The sequence below is a fragment of the Lolium perenne genome, chromosome 3, assembly GCF_019359855.2.
Source record: "Lolium perenne isolate Kyuss_39 chromosome 3, Kyuss_2.0, whole genome shotgun sequence".
NCBI classification, from domain to species: domain Eukaryota; kingdom Viridiplantae; phylum Streptophyta; class Magnoliopsida; order Poales; family Poaceae; genus Lolium; species Lolium perenne.
In genome coordinates, this window is record NC_067246.2 from 32815494 (window position 1) to 32835573 (window position 20080).

The 20080-nt window shown below is 47.8% G+C and overlaps 1 protein-coding gene across 1 annotated transcript; it reads right to left on the reverse strand.

The window, feature by feature from the left end:
* Positions 1-16096: 16096 nt before the first annotated feature.
* Positions 16097-18698, reverse strand: LOC127340798 (beta-1,2-xylosyltransferase XYXT1). The gene is made up of 4 exons (XM_051366542.2): positions 18326-18698; positions 17969-18052; positions 17694-17846; positions 16097-17478 (listed from the first exon to the last, which is right to left on the reverse strand). Exons 1-4 carry the CDS (start codon positions 18477-18479, stop codon positions 16268-16270), a joined length of 1602 nt encoding a protein of 533 aa, XP_051222502.1. The 5' UTR covers positions 18480-18698; the 3' UTR covers positions 16097-16267.
* Between the last annotated feature and the right edge of the window lie 1382 nt (positions 18699-20080).

A 20080-nucleotide genomic window follows, 5' to 3' on the forward strand; every position in this document is an offset into this window, starting at 1 on the left:
ATGATGAATAGTCGATCAAAGATTATAGAACTTGATTTTGATCAAATTTTAAGATTATAGAACTTATATTTGGAATGATATGAAAAGGATGGAATATATGACAAAAATTGAATCTTTCAAACTACAATGTCTCCATATGAAGGATTTAAGTACACACTAAAAGTGGAAATAAAACGAATACCATAAATACAACACATCTTATTACCATCTGCACATGGAGATTTATCTCTAGAAGTAGATAGGTTTTTCCCTTCTTCAACATGTGCCATGATTTCTTAAGTTTATCAACTTGTGCATCCATTTCAACATTAACCCCATATAGTAACATATGCATTGCTAGATGTCAAAATAAGTGTTGTTAGTGTCTCTACCGTGCATCCAGGCCTAAGTGAGAAATTCTGCATATTTTTAGCTTCCGTACATTTCTGAAAAGGCATAAGATAATATAAATATAATACACACATAAATTTATTGAATCTTTATGTATTCATAATGCAAGTATCGCTCATCAGCCTCACAAGTTGCAAAGTATACAGTCCTTCAGTAAAACAAAATTTATCTGCTGGTCGCTCTACAACAAGTCTGATATACTCACCAGAAAACAACTATGCTACGTTGGCTGTTTTGTCTCTCTATCCCGGACCTCAGAATAACTCTCAGATTCAACAATGTGGCAAAAGTAATGATTGCTTAAAGTTCATGCACATTCCTGAAACCTTCAGTCACTCTGCAGGTACGTTAGAGAGAAAAATATATTAAGCACGGCAAATGTTTGAGCCAAAATTTTCAGTACTATTGCAATGTTCACTTGTTCAGTGAAAGCTCATGTGCTTGCAGGCGTACTATTGTAAATAATGTCATATAAAGTGCATTGCAGTGCTTGCAAGTTGCAAACTACACATATGCAAAGATGAGAGAAGGAAGAAACTTGATCATAAATAATGCCCAATTCACATAATCATCTACTGATGTATATTTTTTGATAAGAAGCTACATCGTGTTTAATGTTTCGTACAGTCAAAAGATAAGTAGTGAATACAAAAAATTTAGAATTTTGAAGTTTAGCAATCAAATATCTTCGTGTAAGTCAGCTTGCAGAAGATATACAAATCTATTGCAGATTGAAAAGGATGACAGAGAAGAAAACAATAAAAAGATGATGAGCTAAAATCAAGATTCATGGAGGGGAGTAGGGAAATGGCATACTGCTGGATTTAGCATTTGAACATCAGTATAACTATAACTCAAAGTGATAATACAACTACAGATTTGTGTGTCTCTCGGAGGTAAGAAAACTTTGTTATATGACATCTTGCTTTAGCTTGAGTTTTTGCAGCACCTTGTAATTAAATGAGAAATTATGAGCATCCTCATCATTATCATCTAAATTCACATAAAGAACAATTGTGGCAGTTCTAGTAGCAACGTGAATAGCAAGAGAAGCAGCAGACTCGAGTGCAATCAAAAACAGCCTAATTCTGAGAAAAAGGAGCATCTAAATAATCCCAATGTTCTAGAAAGTTAGACTATGAGTAGATTCAGTATCCTGAGAAAGGAACAAATTTATAAATATATAGCTAGGGTGATGATTGCCATAAAGCTCAAATTCATAAAATTACTTTGAAGTTGCTGAAAAATCCATGGAAGTGTCAGGTCAATGGCTAAACATAGTTTTTTTTTAGATAAAAGGCACTCACGTGCCCAACTTTGAATTAACAAAGCCACCAACGGCGAGAACGATACAAAGTGCTGAACCCAGCTTACATAACGACACCACACACCCACACGAACTACCGAAGAAGCTACAGCCGGAGGCGCGACCAACAAGCTCAACCAACGCACCTACGAGGACTCGGAGTAGAGCTGGAGTCTACAGTGTTGGGCCGGAGCTCACTCGAGAGCTAGCCATTTTCACGCGCGCCTCAACAGACCTCCTCCGTCGCAGAAACACCACCGGAAGCCGACCACCACCGGGGACCAAGCCAATATGCTCACAAACCGAACAAGGGAAGGGCACGGAGCAAGCTTTGCCGAAGATCGCCGAAGAATCACCTCCGTCACGACCATCGGTGAGCCTCGCACTGTGGGTTCCAAGACGGTGTCTTCAAGAAGAGCACGACACCAGGGTGCCGCCACCGCCCGATCCGAGGATCTTGGGTTTTCACCCGGACGAAGTAGAGGGACGGAGATTGGCCTCACGACGCCTTCAACAAGGGAACGCCGCCCGCGGACGCCGCCGCCGTGGCCCGAGGGGCAAAGGTTTCCCTTTGGCAACCTCACCGCCCTCTACCCCCCACAGCATTCGACTCGCCGACCACCACACCGCCCTCACGGCCATGGTCACCAGCCAGTACCAGAGTCATTAGCTCGCCCGCCAACCAACATGACTCCCACCTTCCAGGGCCGCCGCCCCGGCGTCCCAACTTAGAGCACCGACGAATGAGAGAGGATGCGGGAAACGCTGCCGCCTCACGAGGAACAGGAGCTGCAACCCGACATCCCCCGTGGCTGCCGGGCACGCCGAAACTGGAGACGGATTGAGCCAAAGCCCAGGGCCCCTGCCCAGGCCCGCAAGCGCGGCGGCCAGAGAGCCCATCCAATTCCACCGCTGGAATGCCACCGCACCGCTGCCGCACCGCCGCTGCACCGGGAGATCACCACCAACCAGATCGCCCACCAGCAGCCCCCAAGGCTGCGGGAGCCTGCAGATCTGGGGCGGAGGTGGGTGGGCTCGAATGGGGCGCATGCCCCTGCCTCGGCCCGACTCGAGGCAACCAGATCGAGATCTGGCCGCACTACCCAGCACCTCGCCAGGGATCTCCGTGATGAGGAGGGCGGACGGTGCCGCCGGCCGCGCCCTGCTGCACCTGGCCTCAACCGCGATGCCCACGCACTCCCCCGGCCCGCCGCACCACCGAGCTCGCGCCGCCCGCTGCAGGCCGCGCCGGAGACCCGACGCCGCCGCGAGCACGCCGTAGCCGCGTAGTAGCCACGCAGTTGTAGGGCAACCGCGCCGCCGCGTCCTACCTGCACGGCACCCTCACCGGCCGCGAAGACCCGCGCCGCCGCCACCGCGCGAGGGAGCAGGGGAGCCCAGCCGCCGCCGACGCCGCGCGGGCTTTGCCCGGCGACGCCTTCTGGCGGCGGCGAGGAGGAGGGGGAAGGGAAGGGGAGGGCTCGGGGAGGCGCCGCCAAGGAGCCCCCAGGTCCCCGCGGGGGCGACGCTAGGAGCTAGGTTTTTTCAGCTAAACATAGTTTCCCAAGCAAAACATCACACACTGCTACATACTCGCATGTCAGCTAGCTTGGTACTGTGTTTTCAATCATACTGATTCTGCAAGGAACATTGCTATCATGAAGCGACCTCTCTAATGTAATTAGTCCATAAAAAAGCATAAGTAGCCATCATAAAATAAAAACAATGTGTTTTGCCAGGAAATCCAAGGTCCATAAAATTATTAGCAATGTCCTGGCAACTCTGGTTAAAATAGCCGGCTATAGCCAATAGCCGCGAATTTTTTTGAAGCTATGAAAGGCTATAGCCGGGCTATAGCGGGCTAAGCTGATTTGCTAAATAATAATAAAAATTGGACAGCATATAGTCATATATATATATCAATAATTCACAAATTAATAACATAATAACATCTTCACATACGAGATACACATAATAGTTCACACATAGTTAAATACATAGTTTTGTCCATATATTACAACATCATTAATTCATTATGTAGTTTAGGACATAGTTATGCTTGTCGCTCGGCTTGGTGGCTATTCCGGCAAGCAAATGGGCCAGTCGACTGAAATTTTTGGTCCAAAATTTTAGGCCCATTGAGCGGGAAGTTAGCGGCTATACGGCTAAATTAGGGCTAAATAGCCTTAGCCGGGCTATTAGCGGCTATTTCTGTTTTAGCCTCTAAAACCTCTAGCTATAGCCGCAGGCCTCGCGAAAGGCTATAGCCGGGCTATAGCCCAACTATAGCCGGGCTATTAGCGGCTTTAACCAATAACAACAGCTCATTGCCCCGCTCCCCTCGGTCGCCTCCTCCAGGCGACAGGGGAGCCCATCCCCAGCCCGCCGCCGCCGCCGCCTCCTAGTCCCCTGCCCGCTCCCTCGTCGCCTCCCGAGGCCGGCGGCGGCTAAGCCGTTCGCCGCCGATGAAGGGGGCGGCGAGGACCTATGCCTCTCGGGCTCTCGCACGGCCGTCCCGGAGGGAGGACGCCATGCCGGACCCCGGAGGTCGCCGCCGTCCCCCGCCCCTCCTGCGCCCCTCGTCGTGGCGTCGCGCCTCGCGGCCCCCTGCTGCCTCCTGCAGCTCGCCGCCCGCCGACGCCCGACCATGGCGCGGTTCAGCCTGGGAAGGGCCCGATCTGGGCCCGTTTGGGCTCGATCTGGGCCAGGAGGGCCACGGCCTGTGCGCCGCTCCCCGGCCCTTCCGGTGTGTGTCCCGTCCTGCTGTCTTCCTCGGGGCCTCCCGTGTGCCCTGGTGGAGGCGTTCCTGCCTGCGTCGCCCTAGCCTCGGCGTGGTTCGCCGTCGTCCCTGCCGCGGCGCATCTCCGACCGCTCCTCGCGTCGGTGCCCCTGCGCGTTGGCCCTGCCGGCGGGTTTGCGGGGCGGCTTCGACCTTCGCTGCTCTCCGCAGCTCGCCGTCCGTCCTGTTCCTCGCCCCGTCCGGCCATGGCGCGGCTTCTGTCTGGCTTGTGGTGGACGCGGTTGGCCTTGCGCAGCGCTGCTCGGCTTCCCGGTGGCTGCTTTGTGCATCGCTGGCGCTAGCGCGCTCGCAGGCTCGTTGGGTGGAGACAAGCTTCATGTCCTGCTTTTGGCCCGCGGCGGAGAGGATGCCAGACGAAAGTCTTGCACTGTGCCTGGCCAGTGCCGATGGCGGCGGCGCCTTTTGGTGTCGTTTCCCTTCTTGTTGGCGTCATCGTGTGCGGAATCTCCGGCCGCTGCGTGTGTCGTGTGGTCTTCGGGTGAAAACCCAAGCTCCTTCGGAGCGGGCGACGGCGGCAGCTATGCCGCTACCTTCTTGAAGGCGCCGCCTGTGGAGGCACCGACTTTATGCCGTGTTAGGGTGTGTGTTAGTCTTGTTTTCACTTTCCAGGTTTTCGACTCGGTTTTCCTCATAAACTGGGTCACGTTGTACGGTTTTTGGGCCCGGTTTCCCTTATTAACTGAGCCAATCTCCTTCTATTAATATATCGAGCAGCTCACCTGCCGAATTCTCAAAAAAAAAATTTTAAACAGAGCGTGGCAATCGATTACTCATTACAGAGAGTATATATCCATTGGCAGCTATTTCACAATTATGGATAAAAAAATATATTAGCAGTAGAAATGCCTATGAGACTGATGGACCAAATCCATCGGTTGTCTTATTTTTATTTAGTAAGTTAGGTACACAGATTTGGTAAAACAGAGCCTCGGCTCTTCAAGGATAAATGTCCAAAATTACTATCTGAAATTTTCCGTTACCCCGTGTTCTGTTCCCCTGACAAGTCCGCGGCAATAGTATCTGATTATAGCACAAGAAATGAGAAGATACTGGAAAGCCAAGCAAAAGGTAAAAAGAGCCACAAGTTAAGCTTATTTGAGTACTTTTAAGGTTGCCATTGGTAATATACAACTCCAAAAAACCAACGGCGAGTAAGAATAAATCAAATAAAGCCAATGTCAGGGACACCATAATAATAACATAAAAGAGAATGTAAAACCAAGGAAAAAAATAGCGTGCTATAATAAAATAGCGTGGGTCTAAAAATACGCTATTAGCATGCTATAGCGTGCTATTAACGCGAATAGCGCGCTATAGCGTCGAAATAGCGTAGCGTCGGCTCTACAGATATGCTATAGTGTGCTATTAGCGTTGAAATAACGCGCTATTTTTTCCATGTGTAAAACAAAGGACAAAAAAGAAGTTGTGGGAAATAAAAACAAAGGGTGTACCTATTCCAAAGGAAGCACACATTGTTCTGTTTCTAACTCTAAAACAGTATGTAAATTGTAAACATCACACTGTGACAGTGCGATTTCAGTACTTTTCAGCCTGCAGTATCGAAAAAGCAAAATGAATGCTTCAGCAACTGCACCTGTACAGGTGCCATGGTCGAAAATGCAGGTCACGCTGTTGCTCTGAAGAATCCTTGAATAAAATCTGACAAGAACGGTGACGACAATCCCTAGAACAAGTAACAGTAAGTCAGTTGGTTACCTAATTTTCGCGTGAATGAAATTACAGGAGAAAAGCAGGATGGAAAACAAGTAAAAAGAGAATGTAAAACAAAGGACAAAAAAGAAGTTGTGGGAAATAAAAACAAAGGGTGTACCTATTCCAAAGGCAGCACACATTGTTCTGTTTCTAACTCTAAAACAGTATGTAAATTGTAAACATCACACTGTGACAGTGCGATTTCAGTACTTTTCAGCCTGCACTATCGAAACAGCAAAATGAATGCTTCAGCAAGTGCACCTGTACAGGTGCCATGGTCGAAAATGCAGGTCACGCTGTTGCTCTGGAGAATCCTTGAATAAAAATCTGACAAGAACGGTGACGACAATCCCTAGAACAAGTAACAGTAAGTCAGTTGGTTACCTAATTTTCGCGTGAATGAAATTACAGGAGAAAAGCAGGATGGCAAACAAGTATAAAAACGAAACTAAGCAGCGAGCATCTCTGACAAACAATGAGAGGCGAGAACTAACGATAACTCTCCTATTAATCATCATAATTCCAGGAAGGAGTGGGTCACTCTAATTGCGGGATTGAATGGGTCGAAATTACCAGCATCATTATGGCGCCGGTGGTTTCAGTTAACACGAACGGAAAGAGAACCGTTCCTCAGATGATGGGCCTGGCCTTCCGGTGGATGGACGGATCATAGGACCGTCTGTACGGATACCACTCCACAACCTGCATAATATACAAGCTTCGCCGGCATCGGTGAAGAACAAAATAAGTGATCCGGCTATTATAAATCCGTGTGAAATACTGTAGAAGAAAAACGGAAAACTGCAGGAGTTCGTACCATTACTTAGCTGTATCTTCGGTAGTGTGATTCGCATCGCAGGTTTTTGGCTCCTTCGCTGCACTTGTCGGCGGCACAGGCCAACGAGCAACGACGGTGCAGGATTAAGTCGAACGGCAGCGCGGTCAGAACATACATGAAACGAGAATAATAGAATGAGGCCTGACTGGTACGTGTAAAGGCCAAGCCGCTGGGCCTATTTGAGAATTTCGGGGCCCAAGAAACCTGGTGTGGCCTAGCTCGACGCGGGGAGTAGCGGCCGTGCAAGGAAAACTGGCCTTTTCAGGCGATATATCGAGGGTTAACCGCGCTAACCGAGAGTATCGAGAGTTCGGGAATAGTCATTGCCTCCACACCGTTAGATGTCCAGATCGGACGGCTAAGGACCTCAAAACGCTGTGGTGACTCCTAGCTAGGTTAGTTTTACTGTTACTTAATACGTATATTTCTGCCCGTCAAAAAAAGATAGGTATATTTCTGTATTTTTTTTTCCTTTTTTTCGTTTTACTGGTATGTTTCTTTTCTAAATTTTTCTATTGTTTCTTTCTTGCATTTTCAATTCTTTTTGGACTAGAATTATTAGTTGTTGTATAATTAGTTGTTCCCCGGTGAATAATGATTTGTTCCTTCATTCAGAAAGTGTTGTTCCGTTAACTCTACAACATTAGTTCCCCTAATATTTTTGTTCCCATGTGTATAATTAGTTGTTCCCCGGTGAATAAGTAGTTGTTCCCTAGTGTATATGTATTTGTACCTTCGTTCAGAAAATTTTGTTCCTCTTAACTCTGCAAAATTAGTTTCACTATTGGTTTGTTCCCTGGTGTATAATTAGTTGTTCCCCGGTGAATAAGTAGTTGTTCCCTAGTGTTTATGTATTTATTCCTTCATTCAGAAAGTTTTGTTCATCTTAACTCTACAGAATTAATTTCACTATTGGTTTGTTCCCTGGTGTATAATTAGTTGTTCCCCGGTGAATAAGTAGTTGTTCCCTAGTGTTTATGTATTTGTTCCTTCGTTCAGAAAGTTTTGTTCATCTTAACTCTACAGAATTAATTTCACTGGTTTGTTCCCTAGTGTATAATTAGTTGTTCCTCTTTTATTTTTTTCTATGTTTCTTCTTTTATTTATTTTTTCTATTTTCTTTACCTATTTCTTTTTAGTCTCTTTTTCTTTTCACGGATTTCTTTTTTTATTTCAAAAACATGATTTTTTTTGTTCTATATGATTTCATTTTCGTTCCTCATTTTGATTTTTTTGTTCCCCTCCATATAGGCTTGTTCCCCTCCATATAGGCTTGTTTCCCTCCGTCTAGGTTGTTCCTCCTTCGTTTAAGATGTTGTTCCCCTGCGTCTAAGATGTTGTTCCTCTCCGTTTAGGATGTTGTTCCCGTTCGTTTAGATTGTTGTTCCCTTCCATCTAGGTTGTTGTTCCGTTCCGTCTATGATGTTGTTCCCCTCAGTCTAGGATGTTGTTCCCCACTGGGTGAGATGTTGTTCCCTTTCGTCTAGGCTGTTGTTTCCATCCTTTTACGATGTTGTTCTGCTCCGCCTAGGCTATTGTTCCCCTCTGTCGAAACCATTGTTCTCCTCCGTCTAGGTTGTTGTTTCCCTTCATACAGGATGGTGTTCCCCTCCATCTAGGTTGTTGTTCCCCACCGGCTAGGTTGTTGTTCCCCTCTGTGTAGGTTGTGTTGTTCCCCTCCGTCTAGGCTGTTGTTCCACTACATCGACAATGTTTGTTCCCCTAAGATTTATGTGTTGAAGGAGATTTAATAGAGGCTTCTAGCTCTATTTTTGTGTTATACTAGTCTCACTCTTTTTAACTATGCATTTTCATTATGTTCAGATGAGCTAGCTAGCTACAGCTAGCAATTCTGTGCATGTATGTACCACGTACATCAATTATGTTCAGAGTAGGTATACTAGCTGAATGAAACAACATCGATACGAGGGAGAAAAATATTTCATTAGTTGGTCCCAGCTAGCTTAGCTATGCATCCATGCAGCGCGAGACGACTGTAGCTCCGTATGTACGGACCAGTGCGACACGGCACGCATGGCACCGCGGAACTGCGGAAGAGCCCCAAGTTTAGTCCCACCTCGACTCCCGAGAAACATATCGAGCGACTTAAATATGTTCTTCCGCCCGCAGTTGCCATAGTACTGTTTCCGGTTCGGCCGCCTTAGATCGTCTGGGAATAGAGCAGACCGTTTCCTGCGTGCGTATAAATGGGCCCCGCAAGACGAGAAAAAGCCCATGAGACAAATACTTGAGCGAAACCGAGCGTAGGCAGCGCGCGAGCATGAGGGAGGAGGACCCCTTCGGGTCGGTGATATACACCGAGCTGTGCGGTGGGTGCACCACGCCGCACACCTCCCAGTGGGCGCTTTGTGCCGACCCACGGTTCTCACTATTTTTTATTTTTTCCTTTTCTGCGTTTTTGTTTACGTTTTTTTAAAACCCGAAGTATTTAAATTTTAAAAAATTATTTTCGAAAATTTAATATATATGAACAACTTTCGAATTTTCGAATTTTGCATTTTCAAAATTTGAAAAAAATTATATTTTGAACAATTTTCGAATTTCAAAAATATCATACTTGAACAATTTTCGAGTATGAAATTTTTTTATATTTGAACGATATTTTTTAATCTGAACATTTTTCAAAAACACGTCGTTTTTAATATTTGATTTTAAAAAATTATTTAAAAAAAAATATGTACAAATTTTAAGATGAACATTTTTAATTTTAAGAAATTTTAAAGTAAGGATTTTTTAATTTGAACAAATTTAAAATAAACATTTTTAGTTTGAAGAAATTTTAAATTGAAAATTTTTAGGTTTCAATATTTTTAAAATTTGAATATTTTCTAATTCGAACATTTCCCAAAGTTGAAACATTTTTAAAATTTCATCATTTTTAAAGTCTTTATATTTTTCGAATCTGGAAATTAAAAGTATAAAAAAAGAAACAGAAAAAAGAACAACAGAAAACAGAAACAGGAAAACAAAACGAAAAAAGAGAAAGCCCACACCTAACTGGGCCGACCCGTACCGCCGCGCGGGGTGTGCGGCACGCGGTAAGCGCCGACCTGGTCGGTGTATAGGCTTTGCCCAGTCTTCGCCCATATTCACGTAGTTCTCTCCTTCGACTGCGCGCGTCTCGGACCACGCCGCCGGCCTCTGTCGACTTGGAAAATCTGCGTTCGATCCAAGGGGCTACGTCGCGGGTCCAAGGCTCTTCACCGCCGGTCTTCGCTTCCTCACCGTCCCCGCGCTGTTCGCCACTAGCGTCCTCCTTCCGCTATGTCTGGCACCCAGGTGGACGGCGGTCCTTGGCCGACGCCGTACGCCTACCACACCGGACGATGGCGAGGGTTCCTCCTAGGGGTCCGCCATTGGGTCCTCCGTTGCCGTAGGGGCAACAGCTCCCTAATGACGTTCCATTTGCAGCGGCAGCGGCACATGTACCTCAGTTTGGTACGACTCGTCCGATGACCATGCCATTCGTTTCGACAGGTCCTACTGCTCTTCAACAGGGGGTGGGTGCCCTGCTGCCACCCCACCATAGATGTCGTTCGGTGCTAGTGTTTTTGTGTGTTTTGAGAAGTATTTTAAGGGGTGTTTTGGGTGAAAACACCAACCACCACTACGGGAATGCATTTCATTACCGTGTAAGCCCGTTGCACGACAAAGGGGTTATTCGCGCGGCTAAGGCGTTGTCGTGTGAAGCCGCACGGTAAAAGCCGCACGGCAATGTCTTGCCCGTCAACGCCGTCGTTGTCGTGTGCCTCGCCAAAACTGCACGACAATGCCTTTGATGTGCGTCCCTCCCTTTGTCGTGAGCCGAGGCCCTCTGCCGTGCACTATCTCGTTGCCAAGCACCAAGCGCCTCTGCCGTGCTACGTGTCGTTGCCGTGCGCCGCGCCTCTGCCGTGCAACCTCGCGCAAAGAAATCTAGGGGGGAATGACCGCCAGAGTACCGGAATCCCACCAAATCTTGCATGTGGATCTATGATATGTATGAAAGTGTGGTGAAAGGTGTAATGATTCAAAAATAGCTCCCCGGTCTGACCTTCCTCGCATTCGGGTGATAACACTTAGCAGATTTCCAGAAGCGCGCTTTGCTCGGAAACCCTAATATATGTGGGGGATGAAGATGTAGAGTACTTGTTGTCATGCAAAAAATATAGGTATATACACATTGTCTTAACTAACACTAATAAATAGTCAATAAAAAGTAAAACAAATTGAAAAAATAAATATACGTGTTAAATGAAATAAAATAGAAAGGAACAGAAATGAAAATGACATATGGCGCACGACAAAGGCAAGAACTCATAGCAAAGGCGTGGTTGCCGTGCGTCCTAGCCTTGCGCACGGAAAATGGTAAGGCAATGTCAAGCGTCGTTATCGTGGTGTGATTCTTTGTCGTGCGGTGGTTTCTGTCATTGTCGTGTCGCCTTTCTTTGTCGTGCGTTTCATCGAGCCTTTCCCGTGCCGTCCTCTTTGCCGTGATTATAGAAACACCACTTCGGACTTAGCCATTTCCAAATCTTGTCACGTGCGGAATACCAACTCCCTTCCCATATCTATTATTAATAAGTCCTTTACTTAGCCATTCTCCCTCTCCAACCATATCAAGCCAGCCCCATGCCGCAACCTTCTTATACATAATTTTACTAAGACTAAATAAGACTAAACTAAAACAAATAAATAACTCTTTCTTTGCCTTGCTTTATTTTGCTTTTGAGGGTGGTGTGTTTATGTTGTGTTATTTTCTATCTTATAGTTTATACGGAGAGCTACGAGTTTTGGTTAAGAGAAGTGTATGATCTTCATTCAGTGGCGGAGCTTGCTGGAAGTTGCTGGGAGGCAAAATGAAATTCATGAGTTCATGGGGGGCACAATACACAAAAATCCATAATTTAGGCTCTCCAAAAAATATTTCTGTGGACACTCTTGTTCATAAATGTCCCAGTGTTTTACTATGCATGTAGTATTTCTTTTCTTTAGTAGTATGCACGTGTAGGTTATTATGCTTTGCCATGTCATATTTTGGATATCCCTGATTATCCTGCTAGAAGAAAATGACTGTAAGTGTAGAATGCTTAGCCAAGCTGAATAGTTACGTGGGAGGGATTTCATCATATATGTGTGTGTTGAAAATTTTATGTTTTTTGTGTGGTAAAAGAACAACTAAGTCAATGAACTAACTGGATGGAAATAGGACTTGCTTGGTTTAAGTTGAGTCGTTACACGGAAGCCATTTCTATGGAAGTCAAGTGTATCACACTTGGGGACGGACACCCATAAACAAACAGATTTGGAGACATTGAAGTTGAGAAGCTTCCAGTGCATCCACATGTCATATGGTGGGCTCTGTCTTAACTAATTAAGTTGCGAGAACCCAACCCAACCTGGAGAGGGTGGTAGTTGTTGGTAGGACGGAGCGCGTCCGTTGTGGTTGGGGGATTGCTTCTGAAAAGTCTCATCTTAGTCTTCTCCTTCTCCTGGCCATTTGAGAACAATGAGCTTCATGGTAAAAGTGGGCTGTCTGAGTCGGAAAAAGTGCATAACCACTGCAGAGTGTAAGACTAAGTACATGCCCGTGTATCCGGTTATGGACAATATTGAGCGACTTGATTTTGAAGTTCTTCAAAGGATCTTCTCATCCCAATTTCTTAAGATAAAAATTGATGGGTGAACAAGGGTAGGAGGATTCACCGGGGATTTAGAGGTTGTTTCCAGGTTCATTGGTTTTTATCAATGGTACCGCCTTAATTAGAGGAAAAATGTTTTACAAAAGAGATAGGATAAAACCAATTCTTTTCTACAAAGAAGACTGAGCTCCACTTAACAAAATATTCATGTAAAATATAGGTTGTTCCTTTTCTTGTGACACTTATCAATACAATTTAAATACAATTTAAATGTATTGACCATTCTTGGCTCTAACTTATCATGTTGTCGATGTTTTGAAAGATGAGTGATTTACGAAGGTTAGGGTTACGAGTCTATCCTCAACATGCTCGCTTGTGGCACATGAAGAGGAAGGACTCCATGTTATATATGTTTGTTGTAAAACTATGAAGTTATGTTAACCTTGTGCTATGCAATTTGCAATACTTTATGTAAATTTTAGATCATGCGATGTAATAAAGACCTTTGTTTCTTGGTACTACATCATGACTAGCACATATAAGCATAGAGATCGGCACCCTACCGGGTGAGGTCACTACACAACCCTCACTAGTACATGTTGAGGAGCAAAGTAGGGGTAGGCCATGTAACTTTTTTACGGGTTTAGGGATTTAGGGGCACTGGTCTGCGTTTTTTTCCCACAAATGTAAAAAAGTGGTTATTTTGAGGGTTTGACCATTTTAAGGGTACCGCTAGTGATGCTCTTATAAGGTGTGGTATTCCGTAAGTGAGTGAGAAGAGGAGTGGTACACACCCGCTTCTCCTCATCATCGCTCGCTCGACTCGACACGACACGACACGTCACGACGCGGGCGGCGCGCTCGTGGTGAGTGGATTGAGCCTCAAGCCGAGACTTTTCTTTCTTTTTGAAGTTCAGGAAAACGAATAGAGTCCTAGACGGACGCGCCGCAGTTAGTCTGTTCGTGTCACTCCAAAATCGTGGGCTATCTGTAACCGACTCGAAACGTGCGATGTGTGCGTGGCTCATGTTCCCTAGTGTTTTCTTTAGCCTATATAATCTCTTGCCCGGCTACCGCAGAAAGATCATCTGATACACGAGTTAGGGTTTTGCCACCTCTCTCTGCTTGCGCCACCATCGTAATCTACTCCATCCCGCCCGCCGGCGTGCACCGGCAAACGGGAGATCAGGTCTCCGGAAGCGCTCGTCCTTGCGCGACTGCTCAATCTCTTTATCACAGATCGTCGTCCGTCCAATTCGGACGGTGCTTCCTACTGTCATCTACAACGATGTCTTCTTCGACCCGTCTTCACCAACATTGTCATCAACGACGTTACCACTGCATCGACAACTGCTGCACCTCCACCTGAACGGTACGTGCCACGCGATCCAATCTGTTTAGCGATAAAAGTTTTACCATTTATACTGCTACTGTTCATGTTGATTAATTCATCTACTATGTTCGAGTTTCACATGTTAATATTAGTAGTTGCTATCATCATGCTTAATATTGTGAATTAAATCATGAAAATTGTGCCTAATTATCCATCAAACTTTGCGTTGCATTCCTGTTTGTTTTATTAGTCCATTTCATCTGCATTTTTTTTCGAAATGGGGTAAATATCGTCTCAGCTTCTGCATTCAAAGGATGCACACGGCTTTTTATTAGATTATTCACGAAACCTTACAAGAAACAATACAAAAGATCAATCTCGAAGCAACCTAACTATACCTACAGTGGGATGTAGAGGGTGACAATACACCAACTCACATCATCCAAACTAAATGCCTTCCCAAACTGCTCAATAGCAGGTGAGAAGCACATCCAATCAAGCAGACTCTCAGCGCACGCCAACGCCCACGCCACAGGAGTTGCTCCCGCCGTCTTCCTCGACTCCATCTTCAAGAGAGATAATCGCATTAACCTTGCAAGACCTGCCGTCGATGCCACCATGACGCCAGACAGTTCCACCATCCTGCACCTATACATCATCCCGCATCTGTCGTTGATACTCTGCAGCACCATGCCACTGAGACTCAGCGCCAACAATGTGGTAGATGAACACCACTCCACCGAAAACCGCCAACATCCAGCAGCTGCTCCAAAAATGATGCCCCAAGAGGTAGAACGACGCAGGGCGCGCCGCCATCGTCCGATCCGGGAGACCCAGACCTAGGATTTCCCCCGGAGCAGCACAAGTGAGAGACCGCAGACTGCGACGATGATGCCTTCAAGAAGGTAGCGGCGTGACACGTCGCCATCGTCCACCAACCAAGGTCGGAGCACGGTTTTCACCGGCAGCCGCACATCCCAACTCGCCGAGTGTAGTGCAAAGACGGACAAAGATGACGCCTTCGATAAGGTAACGACGTCGACCGACGCCGCCATCATCCGCCAAGACCGAGGTCGAGGCTCAGTTTTCACCGGCCGCCATGACACCCCGGACTAGATCACCATTGCCAGAAACCTGTGTGAGATCCCATGACCCCCCACACAAGTCAACAAGCCTGGCCGACCACCTCCGACGAAGAAGAAGGCCGCCTCCTCCCTCGAACCCGAGGCAGCTGCCCCGGGCGTCCTCGTGCCGCGGGAAGATCCCGAGGTCACCACCCCGCACTGGCGAGAAAGGGAGGGGATGGCGCAGCCCGTCCCCCCACCAGCCACCACCGGTGTGCCACCGACGGGAGGCGGGGGAGGCCGCGGCAGCCGTCGTCGCCCCTCCTTCCTCCGATCGCCGCCGCCCAGCCATCACACATGGGCAGGGGGTCTACCGCCGCAGCGTCGAGGGGATCCCCCAGCCGTCGTCCTCGCCACGTCAAGAGGGAAGCCCGCGGCCGCCGCCATGCCCCGCGGCCTGTGCCCGGCGGCGCCGCCGACGGCGGCGGTGGGAGGCGGCTAGGGTTTCTGGGAGAAAGGGGGGTGCGGGAGAGAGGGGGGTTCGGGATCATGTGCCAAGCTGTGGCAATGAGCTATTGCTTGCACGTATCTGTAACCGCAGTCGTGTTCAGAACTCGAGAATGACACCACCGCTGCATCGGGTGGGCTTTTTTCTTTTGAGCGAATGCATCGTCTCGTCACGGTCAGAGGCTAAGAGCTGCCGACCTCTTTGATTTTTTCTTGTGCGTTTGCCGACTTCGTGATGTGAACTTCTCTCCTGACAGCCCGAGTTGTCTCTTAAATGAGCTTAGACGGCCCCCTTGACTCATGGATCGTAGGCCCATTCTTTTCCTTGTTCTCCTGCTTCTCTCGATCTTTTTTTCCCCTTTTCCGGCTTTCCTATTTTGTTTGTTGACGAACAAACCTTTCGAAAGATGTTTCGAGCTTTGGTGGTACAAACAACGCACTTATTGATTGTTTGAACATTGCTCGCGACGCAAGTGATCAGGATTCCATTTGCTCTTCCGATCAAGCACAAAACGGAACAAGTATATACTGTATAAATCTTTTGATCAAACTGATCCATCTCCTTGAAAGAACCGGAAAAAATTGTGAATTAATAGGGAGAAATGAGAAGAAAATGTGACTGCTCTAAGCTAGTATACCAATCAACCAATGTTACATAGCTCGATCATCGCCGGCTACTCCCTGAGCATTGCCATGGCCTTGAGCAGCACGGGCTCGAACCGTTCAAGATCGAGCTTCACGTCCTGCCTTCCAAGATAGTACTCGGCCACCTTGTTCCACCCGCTCCGGTGAATGGACTCCGGGTCCTTCACCGCGGGGTGATCCCTCCCGAGCGTGTCCACCAGCGAGCTCTCCTCCACGCCGCAGGAGTAGGCCATGTACTTGAGGCCCATGTCCACCGCCGGCACCCCGAAGTCCACCTCCCCGATGTGCTCCATCTTGCCGTACGGCACCACCTGGATGAACACCGCCCCCGTCGGCAGGAACAGCGAGTTGGTCAGCCCGGCGCCGTGCACGCCCACCAGCACGTCGGCGCCGTTCACCTCCCGCGCGAAGTCGCCCACGTCCACGTTGAACGGCGGGTCCCCGATCACCACCTCGAACCCGACCCGCTCCGCCAGCGCCGTCACCTCCGCCACGTTCAGCAGCTTCCGCGGGTGCCGCCGCGAGATGATCATCATCCTCGGCTTCTTCCCGCTGCCGTCCACCACCCGCACCGGCGCGGCGCGGGGCAGCGCGAAGACGGTGCGGAGGAACTTGGTGAACTCCGGCATGGAGTGCCCCGTCGGCTCCTTCTCGGGGTCGATGCTGAACTCCTTGTGCATCCGGATGCCGACCACGGCGCCCGGGAAGCACCGGATTTGGTCGTCCTTGTCCATGTCCACCACCTCGTACCGCGACAGCCGCGCCAGGATGTGCCGGTACTTGCCCACGTACCAGCGCTGGATGTTGGTGACCACCAGCTGCACCTCGCCGTCGAAGCGCACCGCCTGGAGGTACAGCGGGATCATGATGTCGCTGAAGTCGTGCCAGTAGTTGCCCGTCAGCCCGCCCATGGCGACCACCAGCGCGGGAACCTGCGACGTCACGGCGCAGGCGGGCGCCTCCGCCGCCGTGGCCAGCTCCCGCACCGTCACCACGTTCATGCCGGATTGGTGCTTCCGCGAGTAGGGGACGATGCTCCACGACTGCGGGTTCGGGTTGCTGCCGCCGGACTCGATGGTGGGCGGGATCAGCACCGTGCGCTCCGAGCCGTGGATGCGGACGTTGACGGAGACGTCGCACACGTCGGATGCCCACGGACCCTGGATGTCGCACGCCGGCTTCTTCGCCGGAGCGCTCTCCTCCGCCACCGGAACGGTCAACCTGCTGCTACCACCGTCATCTGCATGGATAAGCATCAAACCATCATTACCTCATCGCTTTTCTCTCAGTTCAGATTCGGTGGAACTCTGACGGAGCAAAGTTTTCAGCACCAAACACGTCTCCGATACAAAAGTTGCAAATTGAGGAGTACTTTAGATTCAGAATAGAAACTCGTATACTTTTCTGCTGATATCGACGGGTACTTGGAAGAAGTGGGCAAGTATAATTCAGTACCGATGGGCGTCTGGTCCTGCTCTGTTTGTGTCGGGGACTCCTCTGTTTGTGTCGGGGACTCCTCTGTTTGTGTGTGGCCTTCTGTTTCGTCAACAGGTGGGGGCTTCTCTTGTACTTGCTCATGCTCTGGCTTGGGCTTGGGTGCTTCCTCCTCTGCTCCATGCAAGGCAACAAACACATGATCAGAATTCAGAACATGAGATTTCGGTTCAATTTTGCTGAATTCAGATGGGGAATTTTGTTGACGAGGGGGTGAATGGTTTTGATTTGTTTACCTTTGACGGGGAGTTGCGTCGGCGTCCTCTCTGCCACCGCAGGGGTGGCCGGCGTGGGGCTCGCTGGGGAGGTCCTCCGGATAGCTGCAAATTTGAGCACAATTCTCATCAGTTTCATAACCAAGAACAGGCAAGAACATCTCCATGTTTTGACCAAGTCTTCGATTCGCAAGACAAAAACTCTAGGCAAAAAAGTTGTTCCAAAAAAAGATAGTAACTAAATTGATACAGGGACTCTTTCGGCTGGACCAGGCTGCTTTTGAGATGAATTATGCTTGCTGGCCCCGATAAAGCACGCAAAGAAAAACATGGCAGAGCAATTACAAAAACGACCAGAATTCATTCCGAAGAACTCACCGTTGGGCGCGGCGATGGCGAACTGCTCGGAGAGGGTGAAGTAGGTGAGCAGGACGAGGAAGAAGCCGAGGAAGAAGGCGACGCCGACGTACTTCTGCGCCGCGCCTCGCAGGCTCTTCACCAGCTTCCCGCCGCCATGATCGCCCCCCATCATCGCTCTAGCTCTCTCTGCCCGTGAACTACTCTTGCTCTTTCTTGTGACGGGTAGTAGATAGATATGCTGGCCGCGTGTGCGTGTGCAGGTATCCTAGCTTAGCTAGCGAGCGGCGACGACGATGGCACCAACTACTCCCTGACGCGGGAGAACCTTCCAAGAACACCTCAAATGGACCGGTTCGCGAGGAAAGGGCCTTTATGGCCGCCCTCCTCAGGGGAAGGGTAGACCTTGCCAAAATGATGCCAACTCAACTCAACTTTTCCTTCCCTCCTGACTGCTACGTCTACGTGTTAATCATGGAGCATACCTAGCTGTACTTCAGTAATTTGAGCATATATGCCCTTACTTGTATAACACCATGTAGTGCTATTATTCAGAAGTTTGTTTGACTATTGGTTAATCGGAAGTTGGCATATAAACTTTCCAGATCAGACTAATTATATTGGATCATGCCATGTTTAGGCTACCCATTACATGAGCAGTTTGCCTGATGATTGACTAGGGCATGGGTTGGCATGTTGGAGAGGGAAGAAAAAAGAGACAATCTTGCAGATTGATTGAATATGAATGTGAGGTGGTTGATCCAACTGGGTCAAACCTGTGGAATATGTGATTGGAATTTGGGTGTCTCTCAGTAGAGAACAAGAGTCATGAATTGTCAGGGTATGTCATCATGGGGTCCACATCCCTGCCTAACTCGGAACTTACAAACCACAATATCCTTTTCTTGCAGACACACACTTCCTTTAATTTCTTGCTTTCTTTCCTTTTTTTTCTTCTTCATTATGACATTCTTTCCTTTGATCCATATGTTCATTTATTTATAGGCAATAGCTGCTAATTTAATTATGTACTTGCGACCACAGAACATCGCGAAAAAATGCGACCTCGGAATAATCTTTGGAGTGAATTCGACTTTTCGCCTCCTCATTTGGCCAATTGGCATATGAAATTGAGAGCATTTTCTCTTGTACATAACACTAGGTAATTTGCTGCACTTTTTTATTTCTAATTCAAGCTGACCAACCGTCACACCGACAGATCACACATCACATGAATTTTTTGTCCAGAAATTTTCATTCTCACACATGAAAAGGACGGTTTGGGACTTCGTAGATTCTTCATTGCCATCCTTTTCTAACAAAGACGGAGACAGATGCAATGTTAGTGGTTTCCCAATGCTCATGAGAAGTGACCTCTTACTGCAAATATAACTCCTCCAGTGCATTGTATATCTACTCCGTATATTAGTTCCTACAAAAAACTTTATTTTGTGGATTTAATTGAACTCACCAAAATTCACATATTTAAGTATGCCAGACTGACAGTTCCATATGCATATGGAAACTATTTTGAACAAGTGTTTTTGAGAGCAAGTCAAAGTTGTATCATATTCTTATAGAAGGGGAGCTAGCACACCAAATTGCAAAAACAGCCAAACCCATCAGCTAACAATTGGATCGGCTAAGAGCATCTCTAACAAAGCCCATAAACATGACAAAATTATAAAATAACCGTCGTTTACGGCTTCAGTTTAGAAATCAGCGCAGATCAATTACTGTAAACGGGACGAAACCGAAAAATATTTACAGACCGAG